The sequence below is a fragment of the Cryptomeria japonica genome, chromosome 9 (genome assembly GCF_030272615.1).
Source record: "Cryptomeria japonica chromosome 9, Sugi_1.0, whole genome shotgun sequence".
In the NCBI taxonomy this organism is placed as follows: Eukaryota; Viridiplantae; Streptophyta; class Pinopsida; order Cupressales; family Cupressaceae; genus Cryptomeria; species Cryptomeria japonica.
Window position 1 is genome coordinate 477,443,536 of NC_081413.1, and position 14,125 is coordinate 477,457,660.

Sequence of the window (14,125 nt, forward strand, 5' to 3'; positions counted from 1 at the left end):
TATGCATAAGCACAAGATAAACTACTAAATTAAAAGGTATTTATACCTCTAGCTGTTCATGTAGCTGCTTTTGGACCTCCATCTGTAACTGTAAAGCTTCTGTAATCTGCATACCACTATTTAGCAAATACAGAATTTTATCAATGACTGCTTAGAACACTTCCTTTGGAAAGGATGATCCCCATGCAACACACAAAATTGGTGACAAAAAAACTCTTTAAGAATATCCACCAATCAGAAAGGAAAGGAACTTATCAGAGACATTATATGAAAAGCCATAGTAAGAAGGAATTACTAGATAGAATGAAATTGAACATTGGAAAGGAGCCTTATTAAGAAGTATGAGGGCAACTTGCAAACAATTTTTCATGAATGGGGGTGACTAAAGATAGTCATTCTAAATGAGAGAATTCATGTTTACTCATTAACATATTGAACATATTTATTATTTTTGATATAGTTTTTTAAACCAAAGATTAATCATATAATATTATTGAACCATTGTAAGTCAAGGATCACCTCATATAGTCATGCCCTTGTTAGTATTATGTTTATTGTTTATAATTTCATTCATATTATTAATGTCATTTATGATAGGTATATAAAACGGTTTTTCCTTATGATCACACTAAAGCGTAAAAAACTTAGGATCAGACTTTTGTCTTCACGTCAGAGCACTGAAATAATGTAGGCATCCCTCACAATTTGTAATTGTGGGGTGATGTTACATAGTGTTGCACTTGGTATCAGAGGAATGGAATTACATGAGTAATCTCTTTGGACTGAAGTGAAATATTGTATTTTCAACACTTTGACATGTATTAGATACAAAGGTGAGAAACAACCAGCGATTTAACATCGTCAAGGTTGCTTGGGGAACCTAATAAATGAATGATACAACCTGCAAATGAATCTCATTGTTCACTGAACTTATTTATGTGTTATAGAAGCAATGACTGAAGCAAAGGAAATGAACACAATAAACACATGATATTGCAATAGAAACTAAGTTACCGGTTCGGGTTTGGGCTTGGGCTCAGGCTCAGGTACGTGAACCCAGTTTGTGGGTTCGAGTAAAAAGAATTTTGCCCATTGGGTTCGTGGGTCAGGTTCGTCTGTGTGTATATATATATATATATATATAATATCTAAAAATTTAAAGAAATATTCAGAATTATAAAACCAAATACATTTAATAGTATGCAACTTCATCATTGATAAATGCGTGACGAAAACCCAACGATAGAAGGGGTGCTTTTAGGGTTTTTGGATGCAAAAAAGGTCAAAAATGTCTGTTTTTGTTATATTTTGGCGCTCGACGCCTTTGATACGCCCAAGTTCGTACTTGGGTTTGTACCTAGTGAACCCAAATTCTTGGGTACTGTTGTGATCATTTCACACATCGCCCCATTAGAATGGGGACCCCCTCTTTTTGCTTTGTTTTTATGCTTTCTCTCTGCTTGTTCTTCTCTCTCTTTTTAGGGTTTTGAGTGAGTGAGTGATCCTGGGCTAGGGCTAAACCTTAAGGGTTCCTTTTTGGCGTCATTCAGGCTAAGTCCAATCAAATTTTGGAAAGTTGTTAAGTATCCTCCTGAAGAATTGAGATTGTTGAAATAAGGTGTAAGCCTTCCAGAGGAGTCAAATAGGTCTTAGGTTAGGTCTAATAAGGGTTTTTAGGGTAAAGTCCAATTTCGACTAAGTGTTAGCATTTTTTAAGGAGAAATTGTGTGTTCTTGCCTGGGTAAGTTTTGATCAATTTTTGGAAAGTAAGATGATGCCTGAAACAGAGAATTCGCTCCTGACCCTTGCTGAGGGTCCAGGGCGAACTTTATCCTAAGCACATATTCTTGTTTTTTGATGGACTTGCTAACTGGTTCCTGGCCTTGAAAATGACCTAACTTTGCCTTGTGAAGTGATTTGAGACTCAAATTTTGAACAGTTTAGCCTAAAAGGGTAATTTCGCTCCTGACCCTTGCTGAGGGTCCAGGGCGAAAAAGTGGTTTAAAGCTTATTTGTCACTGACTTTTCTAAATTGTTTTGTGCAGGGTCTCCCGGAAGGATGATTGGACGTGACTTAAGGCAATTGAAGTTTTGAAGACAAGAAAAATGATAAATTTTGAGCACTAAGGGCAAAATCGCTCCTGACCCTTGCTGAGGGTCCAGGGCGAAATCTTGATTTCCCTCATTTTGCAGTGGAAAGGGACCAAGTTTTGAGCATGAATGGAAAATGAATGACTTCCTCCACCCACCTGAAAGAGTTTTAACTTGAAATGATGAAGGATCTTGTTGAAATCATCAAAATCGCTCCTGACCCTTGCTGAGGGTCCAGGGCGAAAAATCTTATGGGGGTCATTTTTAGCCTTGTTTGGTCGATTTGAGATGTCAAAGGCATGATGAAGGATGAAATGAGCATGATAAAGTATCCAGACTTGATTGAAGATGATGAAATGAAGGAGTTTTGCCCAGGAAAGGTAAAATCGCTCCTGACCCTCTCTGAAGGCCCAGAGCGAAATTCCCAAAAGCACATTTTTCTTGCAAAGTCAAAATGATTTTTATGGTTTAATGGATGAAAGGAGGCATGTTTTACCCGTTGAATATAACTTGGACGATCAACAAAAAGCAATCAAGCCAAAATTGGAAAATCGCTCCTGACCCTTGCTGAGGGTCCAGAGCGAATTTCCAGGATTCTCTCCTTTATTTGAAGAATTAAGGCAAAATCTTGCTTGGATAGGAAGAAGACATGATGTTTTATGCCTTAGTTGCGATTTGAAGTCTAAAAGATGAAGGAATATGCCTAAAACCAAAAAGTCGCTCCTGACCCTTACTGAGGGTCCAGGGCGAAAATCACAAAAACTACATATTCCCTTCAAAATTTTTGCTAAGGCAAGGTTAGGCTAAAGAAGAAAGACCTCCAAAAGCATGATGAATGATGATTTGCCTCTAAAGCTTGATGATCTTGGGCTAAAAATGGAAAATCGCTCCTGACCCTGGGAGAGGGTCCAGGGCGAAAATTTTGAAAACTCTCATTTTACCTTGCAACAACAAAGCAAATTTGGATGGAGTGGATAAAGGAAGGACATTGCCTAGTGGCGAATAAGTTTTCAATAAAAAATGATGGAGGATTGAGTTTAATTTGCAAAAATCGCTCCTGACCCTTGGAGAGGGTCCAGGGCGAAAAAATTGGAAAGAGGATTTTCTTGCTTAGTTTGGAGGCACGAACATGATCTTGCTTGATGGAAAAGTGTTTTGATGAGGAAGTGAAGATTTGTAGTCAAAATTAAAAAATCACTCCTGACCCTTGCTGAGGGTCCAGGGCGAAAAATACCAAAATTGCACTTTTTCTCCCAAGTTGGATAGAGCAAAGTTTGGGAGTTAGTGAGAAAACCTATTTGAAATATCTTGAAGAGATTTTGAACGTTGAAAAATGCTAATTTTGAGCAAAATTAGGAAAATCACTCCTGACCCTTACTGAGGGTCCAGGGCGAAATTTCCTCTAAGGACATTATTTCCTTCAAAATTGTTGATGAATTAACATGGTAGTGCAAGGAAATGGATCTTAGAAGTAACATTGAAGGGTCAACAATCAAGCTAAGGTGGATTACAGCTAAAAAATGAAAAATCGCTCCTAACCCTTGGAGAGGGTCCAGGGCGAAATTATTTGCAAGCTTCATTAAGCCTTGTTTTAAAAATTGATATTCTCCAATTTGCATTAGATCGCCAAAATTGCTAAATTTGAGGTATTTGGAAAATTAAAATTAAATTCGCATTAAATTAAAAGCATTTTGGCATTTAATAAATTAATTTTAAGCCTTGAGAAAATCGAAATTTTACTTTGGAGGCATTTAAAACTAATTTTTTATTAAATTAAAATTCATTGGTGAGCGCTCAAGGCATTATTTTGCTTTTATTTTTCAAGTCGGCCCCCCTTTTTTGAGATTTTATTTATTTTTTTTACCTCCTTTTTGCCAAGTCGGCCTAGTGGAAGTAAGGGGTAAGCGCTCTATATAATAGGGATGCTTTGATCAAGTTTAATCATTCATTCAATCATCCTTTTAAGTGCGAAATTGGAGAGCTAATTGGAGGTGCGAAATAGAGCTGGTTTGGAGCAAATTTCTTTCAAGTGTTGAAAGCTAAAGAAGTGGAGTTTATTCTTTTCAAGGCTAAAGGAGGCGCAATTCATCCAAGAGAGGGCTTTGATCTAAACTTTGCTTAGCGAAATCCATTTTTCTTGCATCATTTCTTAGAGTTTAATACTCAAGAGGAGGTATGGCGAAATCATCTTAACATCCTTGGTCAAGACTTGATTTTTGGACACTTTTTTTTAGAAAAGTCTAAGTGATTGATGAGTTAATTAGGAAATGATAACTCTATATTTATCATGAGGTTTCCTAATTAAAATCTTAAATCTTCCTTTTGAGTCTTAATTTCTACACTTCAAGATATAATGCTTGAGAACTAATTTTGAAATGTTATGTAGGTGTCAAGATGGCGACTCCAAAGGCAAGAGCATCTACTAGTCGCCCGGCTCTCATCAAGGAAGATCAGAAGAATGACGAATTGGAGACCAGGATCGTGTCCAAATGGAGTAATATCGGAGACACCAACTTAGGAAACTTCAATGTGAAGAAGTTTCGAGAGGTCCCCTACATTGGCAAGCCATCACCTGTTGCGAAGAAGATAATTGAAAGTGGCATCATCAAGGCGGCAGGTTTCCCTCCAGCAGTCAAGTGTCATGAGCTGATGATCGAGTGTGCCTGCCACTATGACTCGCAATCAAGGTCGATCGTATCCAAGGAAGGGAACACCTTAGCTTACCTTTCAGAGGAAGCTATAAGTGAAGCTCTTCATCTTCCAGAACATAAAGATATGATTTACAAAAGCCTAGAAGGAGCCAGATCAATGTATGAAGATGATCCCGATACTTGTCTAAATCTCATCAATAAGAATTGGTTGCTCGAAAGTCGGCCTCGCCTGAACAAGATTCCCAACACATCGCATAGGATCGACTTCCAAGAGGAGTACAGAGATTTGATAACTTTGCTCAATCGAGTTACAGGGGCTCCTCAAGCCTTCTACTTCGAAAAATGGATGTTCTTCTTCATTCAAGTGATAGTTCAAGGAAAAGGAATGCTTCATTGGGCCAGAATTATTAGCAATAGTTTGGATGTGTAGTTGAGAAGACTAAGGCCTACCAAATCATTCCATATGAGCTCATATGTCATATATGCCTTGATCAGGAGTTTCGAGTATGCAGGGCTACCTCACAGAGGAGTGATCGGAAGAGGACCCGGAGAAGTGAGAGTTTGTGACTCTTATGTTCATCTGCATCATCCACCTAGAAGTGACTACAGGTTAGTCAATGATACCTTCACGATGAACATTACTAGGATATTGCAAGGTGGGATTCATAATCGACTATCTTTAGATGCACAAGAACTTGTGAAGAAGTATGGTGCATGGTTCATCCAGTTTCAAAAGTTTACATACATCAGAGTTCATGGGTGTCCTTCACCTCCCTACATGTTGCCGAGATATCCGACAGACAAGATAGTGCTACTTGAGGTGACCAGACAGTTGGCATCTTATGCGAAGGCATCCAGACACAAGGATGGAAATGGAGTTCCCGTGCCCATCATATTGGGGAATTCAGCTAAGGTATGTCCTAATACTCAAGCCTCGGAAGATGCAGAGAGGGAATTAGCTTTATATTCATTCACATTCTTTGCCTCGAGGGAGAATTTTGATCCTCATGGTTATATGGAGGAGACAGTTGGTAAGAAGTATAGACATGAGTTTCAGGTAGAGGACTTTTGGATGAATCTCCCAAGTGATTTAGAGGTTAAAAGAAAGATGCATTCCAGGCTACCTTTAGATTTCATCAGGAAATGCAAAGTTTATAGAGTAGTTGATCAAGCTCAGGATAATGGTAGACATCTCCAGTTGTCTTATGACAAAGAAGACAAAGCAGTGAAGATAGATTGGAGTGAGCCTGAGGTTTTAGATTTGAGAGTTTTGATGGCTCCTGTTTTATCATGTACTCGCAGATGGGTGGATGTACAGCATCAGAAATTGAGAGAGCAGAATGTGTCAATGACTTTTACTTTGGAGGCAAGACCAGAAGAAGGAGAAGCAAGCGTGAGTGAGAACACTTCCCATCCTAGAGGTGCAAAGAGGAAAGAAAGACCTGAGAAAAGGGAATCTTCCAAGAGGAAGCAAGAGGCCAATTGTGATCACCCATCAAGCACATCTTCTCGACATGAAAAGAGGGCAAGCCAAGGGGAAGGTCAAGAGAAGATGGTACCTGAGGTTGATGAATCTATGGAATCCATGGTGCAAAATGATAAGCCAGAGAAGGGACAGACACCTCAACATTCATCAAGTCAATCTCCCCGAATTGATGAGCTACAGGAAGATCAGGGAAATGATGATGAAGTGACATCTCCCCTCCGAGAAGATGAACCACTGCCGAAGGAAATACAAGTTAGAGAAACAAGATCCGCCATTCCGAATTGGTTAAAAGAGAGACTGACAAGAGTGATTGTGGTTGAAGAGGAAGAAGATGTATTTGATTTAGAAAGCCTCCTAGGAAATTCTCAAGAGGTAATGGAAAAGAAGAAGGCCACAAAGATGTCCAAGGTGATAAGAGATGAGACAGGATCCAGGAAATTGCAAATAGCTACACCAGCAGTGGACAAGTATGAAGGTGAGATTCTTGCAAATGAGTATGACTTAGAAACATTTGAGCTTGGTCCACTCACTACTGAACAAGCAATGGAAGAAGCAACCGATTCATTTGAAGCACTTAAAGACAAACTTAAGGAAGAAATGGAGAAAAATAGGAAACTTGAGAGAGAGAGGTGCTTGGAGAGGCTATTTTAGTCATCTCAATCAGCCCTCGAGACGTCAGGATCCAGCAGTATCTCTTTTACAAGCTCTTCCTCTCGAATCGGTTGGCGAAGCAGAAAGGGTCAAAAGCTTGGTACAGCTTATGAGCTCTTGGATTGATAAATCCTACACGGTAGCTATTGAATTTGCAACAAGAATGATGAAGACAATTCATCGAGCTATCCAGATCTTTGAGATTATTCATAATCTAATGATAACTGTAGCTACTTTCGCTCACACTAGAGATGTTATCATTCCTGTTCTGCAAGTAATAAGACAAACACCAAGACGGATCCTGGCACAAGAAAAGATAATGGATGGAGGAACTCATAACCTCCTACAATGGTCGGCTCTGCTCCAGATGAAAGAGGTCCTTTTTGAAGACATTAGCACCAAATGCAGTCAAGTTGAAAGTATCATCCATCCAATTCAAGATAAGGTGTTTGAAGTATTGTGTACCATTCTTGGCAGGCGGATCGAGATTGAGACAGATGTGGACATCCAAGAGTTGGAGGATAGAGTCAAGGTCATCTTTCGCAAAGAAGAGAATGTCATCACAGATGTGCAACGAGACCTGATGTTCACTACCATGCTCCTGATTGAGAAGATCAAAGAACTTGAACCTGGATGGGAAACGGCTCTTCTCACGGCTTTTGATCAAGTCATTCACTTGGAGGAACAAATGAAGAATCTTCCCAAGATTCCTATTGCTGAGATTGAAGGAATTGTGTCGAGATTCGTTGGATATGCTAAGAAAGAGCATAGGAAAGGGAACAAAGTTCTAGAAGAAAGGTTGTTATAGGATGATGTGGCATCTTAATTTTCATTGGTCTATGTTTCCTCGACTTTTGTACCAATTAAATATTTGGCTATGCATTTAATAATGTTCATCTAAAAGGGGAACTTTTTGTAACAAACCCTAATTAGGGTTTAGGTGTCAAAATCTCAGCCATTGATCTTCTTTTGATCTGGGCCATTCATTGTAATTGAGGATGCTATATATACCCTCACTCATTTTCATTTTGTCATTAGAGATTAGAAAGAGAGATTAGAAATTAGAAGAGCTTAGAGAGAAGAAAGTTATTGTGTAGAAAGATTGAGTAGTGAAGAGAGAATTTTGAACAATTGTTGTCTATTTGGCTTTGAGATCAATAAAATATTGAAGTTATGGTGTTTTATTGCAATGCTTGTGGCTATCTTCATGGTTGTTTATCTTCTTAAATCATTCTCAGTCGAAGTACTATTTAAGTTTGAAGGACTGAGTGTTGTGCTTGATCTTTGGTGAGATTCATATCCAAACCACTAGCTTCTTACTGATTGTAAGGACGCCTTGTGTGGTCAACTGGAGACATTGAGATTGCTTTAACATTCAATCATTATTGAAATATTGATATGTATCTTTATGATAGTATCTATAGTCCTTGATGATTTGAAAATCACTAATCACCTTAGAAGATCGCATCAATTCCAGTAGAGTTGTAATTCCTTGGCAATACTGAAATTGGTAGAATCTTACCAAGTCTAGCCTACATTGAGTCATTCTTAGGATTAGATTAGCATTCATCCCTTGAAACCTTTATCTTTTGCTATTTTTTGAGAATCTGTTAGTATTAGGAAAATCTTGTTCCTGAAATCAAAAGAGAGTGACACGGACAAGCTTTCTCAGAAAGTGCGTAAGACCCCTTGAAGAAACAGCATTTACAACGACCACTGGTGCTTATCCACACGTAGAGATCCTACAACGAAGAACCTTGAAGTCATCCTGATTGATCCTTTTCGCGATATCTTCAGCATTCAGAGACTTTAATCAAGAGAGGATAAGGTACTGTTGACGTGTATTTTGTACACCATCATACACAGAATAAAATACCAATAGGCATCTTATCCTCTCTTGAGAAAAAGCCTCTAACTGCTGAAGATTCGCATAAAGGATCAGTTAGGATGACTCCAAGGTTCTGGTAAGTAGGGTCTCTACGTGTGGACAAGCTTCCAGCGGTATGATGTGATTTGCTGTATCCTTCAAGGGGTCTTACGCTTCCAAAAGTTCAAGATTTTACTAAACTAAAGAAACTTTCAAAAAATAACAAAAGAGTAGGGTTTGAAAGAAGTCTAATCTAGTCTAGTCCTAAGAATGACTTAGTATGGACAAGACTTGGCAAGATTCAACCAACTTCAATTTTGCCATAAGATAACAACTTAATTGAAATTGATGCGATCTTCTAAGGTAACAAATGATTTTCAATGCATCAAAGATCAAAGACACTACCACGAAGGTACATATCTAAGATACAATAACGATTGAAGATTAAGGGATTCAAAGTATTCTCCAGTCGACCACGCAAGGCGTTCCTACAATCAGCAAGAAGCTAGTGGTTTGGATTACGAATCCTACCAAAGATCAAGTTTCACACTATGTCCTTCAAACTAACACACTACTTTGATTGAGCATGATTCAAATAAATTGAACAACCATGAAGATAACCAAGAAAGTTGCAACAAAACACCATAACTTCAATATTTCATTGATTTCCAAGTCATCATATACAACAATTGCTTGAATTCCTTTCCTCAAAACTCAATCTTGCTACAAAATAAAATTGCTTCTAACTTCTAATCTCTTAGCTATCTCTCTTCTCTATTACTCTAGTTACTTTTGTTACAAATGAAATGGAAAATGAGGGTATAAATAGCATCCTCAATTACAATGAAAGGTCCAGATTGAAAGTAGATCAACGGTCAAGATCATGACACCTAAACCCTAATTAGGGTTTGTTACAAATGGCCTCCTTTTTACTGAACAATATTAAATGCATAGCCAAATATTAAATTTGGCACAAAAACCTAGGAGACATAAACCAATGACAAATAAGGTGCCATGTCATCTATAACAACCTATCATCTAGAATCTTATTCCCTTTCCAATTCTCTTTTTTAGCATATGCAATGAATCTTGATACGATTCCTTCGATCTCTGCAATTGGAATCTCGGGAAGATTCTTCATACTTTCTTCCAAATGGATGACTTGATCGAATGCATCTAGAAGAGCTGTGTCCCAAGTAGGTTCAAGTTCCTTTGTTCTTTCAATCAGGAGCATGGTGGCAAACATCTGATCATATTGCTCGTCTGTAACATTAGCGTCCTTGCAAAAGATGACCTTGATTCTATCCTCTAATTCCTGCATATCCACATCTGTCTCGACCTCGATCCTTCTGCCAAGAATGGTACGAAGTACCTCAAATATCCTGTCCTAGATCGGATTGATCACCTCCTCAACTTGGCTACATCTAGTACTGATGTCCTCAAAGAAAACACTCTTCATATGGAGTAAGGTTGACCATTGAAGCAAACTGTGAGGTCCTCCATCCATGATCTTCTCTTGTGTTAAGACCTTCCTTGATGTGTGTCTAATTACTTTCAAGACAGGAATGATAACATCTTTGGTATGGGCAAATGCGGCTACTGTTATCATCAAATTGTGGATTATCTCAAGAACCTGGATAGCTTGATGAATAATCTTCATCATCCTTGTTACAAACTCTATGGCCACTATATGAGATTTATCCATCCAATTACTTGTACGCTGGACCATATTCCTGAATCTTTCTGCCTCATTGATTGATTGAAGTGGAAGTGCTTGCACTGGTGACCTAGCTGGATCCTGACGTCCCAAAGGTTCATTGATGTGACTGAAATATGTCCTCCATGCGCCGACCTCTCTCTCAAGCTTTCTATTCTTCTCCATTTCTTCTCTAAGCTTGTCTTTTAATGCTTCAAATGAGTCGGTAGCATCATCCAATGTCTGCTCTGCTGTGGATGGTCCTAGCTCAAATGTCTGTATATCATATTCTTCTGCTAGGATCTCACCTTCATATTTGTCTACTGCCGGTGTAGCTATCTGCAATTTTCTGGATCCAGTCTCATCTCTAATCATCTTGGACATCCTGGTAGCCTTCCTCTTTTCTGTTACTTCGTGTGAACGTCCAACAAGGCTCTCTAAATCAATTGCATTGTCCTCGTCCTCTACTACGATCACCTTGGTTAATCTTTCCTTCAACCAATCTGGGATAGCCGATCTTGTCTCTTGAACTTGAATTTCTTTATGCACTATTTCCTCTTGTCTGGGAGGAGATGTCATTTCATTGTCTTCTTTATCTTCATCTAACTCATAATCTTGGAGAGATCCATCTGGTGACCCTTGCTGTGCCTGTCCTTCTTCCTGCCTGTCGTTCTGTACCATCGACTCCATGGATTCTTCCACTTGAAGTGTCCTTTTCTCCTGTTGAGAAGATGTGCCGGATGAACGATCTCGGTTGGCCTCTTGTTTCTTCTTGGAAGATTCTCTCTTTCCAGGTCTCTCTTTCCTCTTCGAACCTCTTGGATGGAGATTGCCCTCATTGGCACATCGAAGGTTACCTTCACCTAAATTTCTAGGATTAGGATTGCCTTCACTTACACTGGCTCCACCTTCGGCTGGTTTCTCTTCCAAAGTGAAAGTCATAGCTATACCTTGTTCTCTCAACTTCTGATGCTGTACGTCAACCCATCTCCGAGTACAAGACAAGACTGGAGCCATTAAAGCATCTGAATCCACGACCTCGGGCTCATTCCAATCTAACCTTATTGATTTGCTTTCTCGATCATAGGATGACTGGATATGCCTGCCACTGTCCTGAGCTTGGTCGGCCACTCTATAAATCCTGCATTTCTTGATGAAATCCAAAGGCAATCTAGAATGCATTTTCCGTTTCACTTCAAGATCATCTAAGAGATTCATCATAAAATCTTCTATTTGGTACTCATGCCTAAACTTTCTGCCGACCGTCTCCTCTAAATGTCCATGTGGATCAAAGCTTTCTCTCAAAGCAAAAGATGAAAAAGAATACAAGGCTAACTCCTTCTCTGCGTCATCCATGGCTAAAGCATTAGGACATACCTCAACTGAATTGCCCAAAATGATAGGTACTGGAACTCCATTCTGATGTCTGTGTCTGAATGCCTTCGCATATGCTGCCAACTCCCTTGTTACTTCAAGTAACACAATTCTGTCTGTCGGATATCTCGGCAACATGTATGGAGGTAAAGGACATCCATGCACTCTAATATAAGTGAACTTCGGAAACTGAATGAACCAAGCACCGTACCTCTTTATGAATTCCTGTGCATCCTGAGATAATCTGTTGTGAATTCCACCTTGCAACGTCCTTGTGATGTTCATCGTGAAGGTATCATTAACTAACTTGTAGTTGCTCCCTGGCGGATGATGCAGGTAGGCATAGGAATCACAAGCTCTGACCTCGCCGGGTCCTCTTCCAATCACTCCTCTGTGAGGTAGTCCTGCGTATTCAAAACTCCTAATCAAGGCATAGATGACGTATGAACTCATGTGGAAGGACTTGGTAGCCTTGAGTCTCCTCAACTGTACGTCCAAGCAATGGCTAATCATTCTAGCCCAATGTATCGTACCTTTCCCTTGAACAATCACCTGGATGAAGTAGAACATCCACTTCTCAAAATAGAAGGCGTGAGGGGCTCCTGTAACTCGGTTGAGCATTGTAATCAAATCTCTGTACTCCTCCTGGAAATCAATCCTGTGTGGTGTGTTCGGAATCTTGCTTAGACGGGGACGGCTTTTAAGTAACCAGTTCTTATTAATTATGCTTAGACAAGCATCTGGATCATCTTCGTACATTGACCTAGCTCCTTCTATGCTCTTGTATATCATGTCCCTGTGCTCTGGAAGATGGAAAGCTTCACTTATAGCTTCCTCTGAAAGGTACGCCAAAGTGTTTCCCTCATTGGACACGATCGTTCTGGACTGTGGATCATAGTGACGAGCACACTCGATCATCAACTCATGGCACTGAACAGCTGGAGGAAAGCCGGCCGCCTTAATGATGCCACTCTCGATTATTCTCCGGGCGATAGGTGATGGCTTGCCAATGTAAGGGACCTCTCGAAACTTCTTCGTGCTAAAGTTGCCTAAGTTTGTATCTCCAATGTTGCTCCACTTCGACACGATCTTAGTCTCCACTTCTTCGGTCTTCTGATCTTCTTTCATGAGAGCTGAACGACTGGTGGATGCTCCCGCCTTCGGGGTTGCCATACCTACACAACATTTCACAATGAGAAACTAGATCTTGCAATAAATAACATAGATTAGAGAATATTTTAGGAAACTTCATGATAAGTCTTAGAGTTATCATTTCCTAAAAAACGATTGAGCTAGGAATTCAAAATTCAAAATTCAAAATTTAAGCTATGACGATCTAAAACTTAAAACAATAAAACCAAATCGTCATACCTCACGAGAGAGCTAACTCTAGAATGCAAATGAATAAAATCGCCTAGGCGAAATTGACGTTAGATCTCTCTTCAACGTGATTTCTTCTTCAAAATATCAACTTCGCCACCTTTGATATGTCCTTGATGTGATCTTCAAAGCAACGTTCCTCTTGTCAATTTCACCACCCTTCAAGTCTTTGACGTGATCTCCAAGTTCGCTCAAATGTAAACTTCAAGTTCGCACTCCTTTGAATAATAGTTCGCACCACTTTGCTTGAAATGAAAGCTCGCACTTGAATGGTAAAACGATGATGTAAAAATGAAGGTTTTCACCTCCCTTTATAAGCGCTTACCTCTAATTTGCTTAGGCCGACTTTTGTAAAAATATAGCAATTAAAAAAATGATTTTAAATCAATAATAAAGGCCGACCTCCATATCTTAGCGCTCCATTTGATTTCTTTTATAATTAATAATTAATTATTAAATGCCTTTACTATTTAAATTAATAGATTTCGATTTTTTTTACAAGGCAAAATAATTAATTAATACCAAACGCAATATTTAAATGCCATTTAATTGATTTTTCAAAAACCCTTCGAACTTAGCATTTAAAATAAATTAAAAATGTTTATTTAGCGCCAAAAATTTTGAAGATGGGAAATACATACCTCATCGCCCTGGTCCCTGACTGAGGGACAGGAGCGATCCATCACTTTGCCTTGATTCTTGCAATTTCGACGTCCAAAGTCTCCATCCTTACGTTCAAATCGATATTTTTGTTGGGTCCTTTGAGCTTGAGTGTCTTGCATGTGTGAACAAATGCCTTTAGCTATGATATCGCCCTGGTCCCTTGGAGAGGGACAGGAGCGATCTCCATTGTTTCTCCTTGATCTTGCATCTTCGATCTCAAATTTTCATTGTAAGGCGAAAAATAACATTGTTTCTTTACTCCATGC

At 39.2% G+C, this 14,125-nt stretch overlaps 1 protein-coding gene across 2 annotated transcripts in view; it reads right to left on the minus strand.

The window, feature by feature from the left end:
- LOC131075975 (myb family transcription factor PHL13) overlaps window positions 1–14,125 on the minus strand; it is a 123,157-nt gene that overhangs the window by 965 nt on the left and 108,067 nt on the right. For both annotated transcript variants that reach the window (XM_058012984.2, XM_058012985.2), the window contains exon 6: window positions 47–116. In XM_058012984.2, the coding sequence (XP_057868967.2) occupies window positions 47–116 (70 nt within the window). The remainder of the gene's footprint in view (window positions 1–46; window positions 117–14,125) is intronic.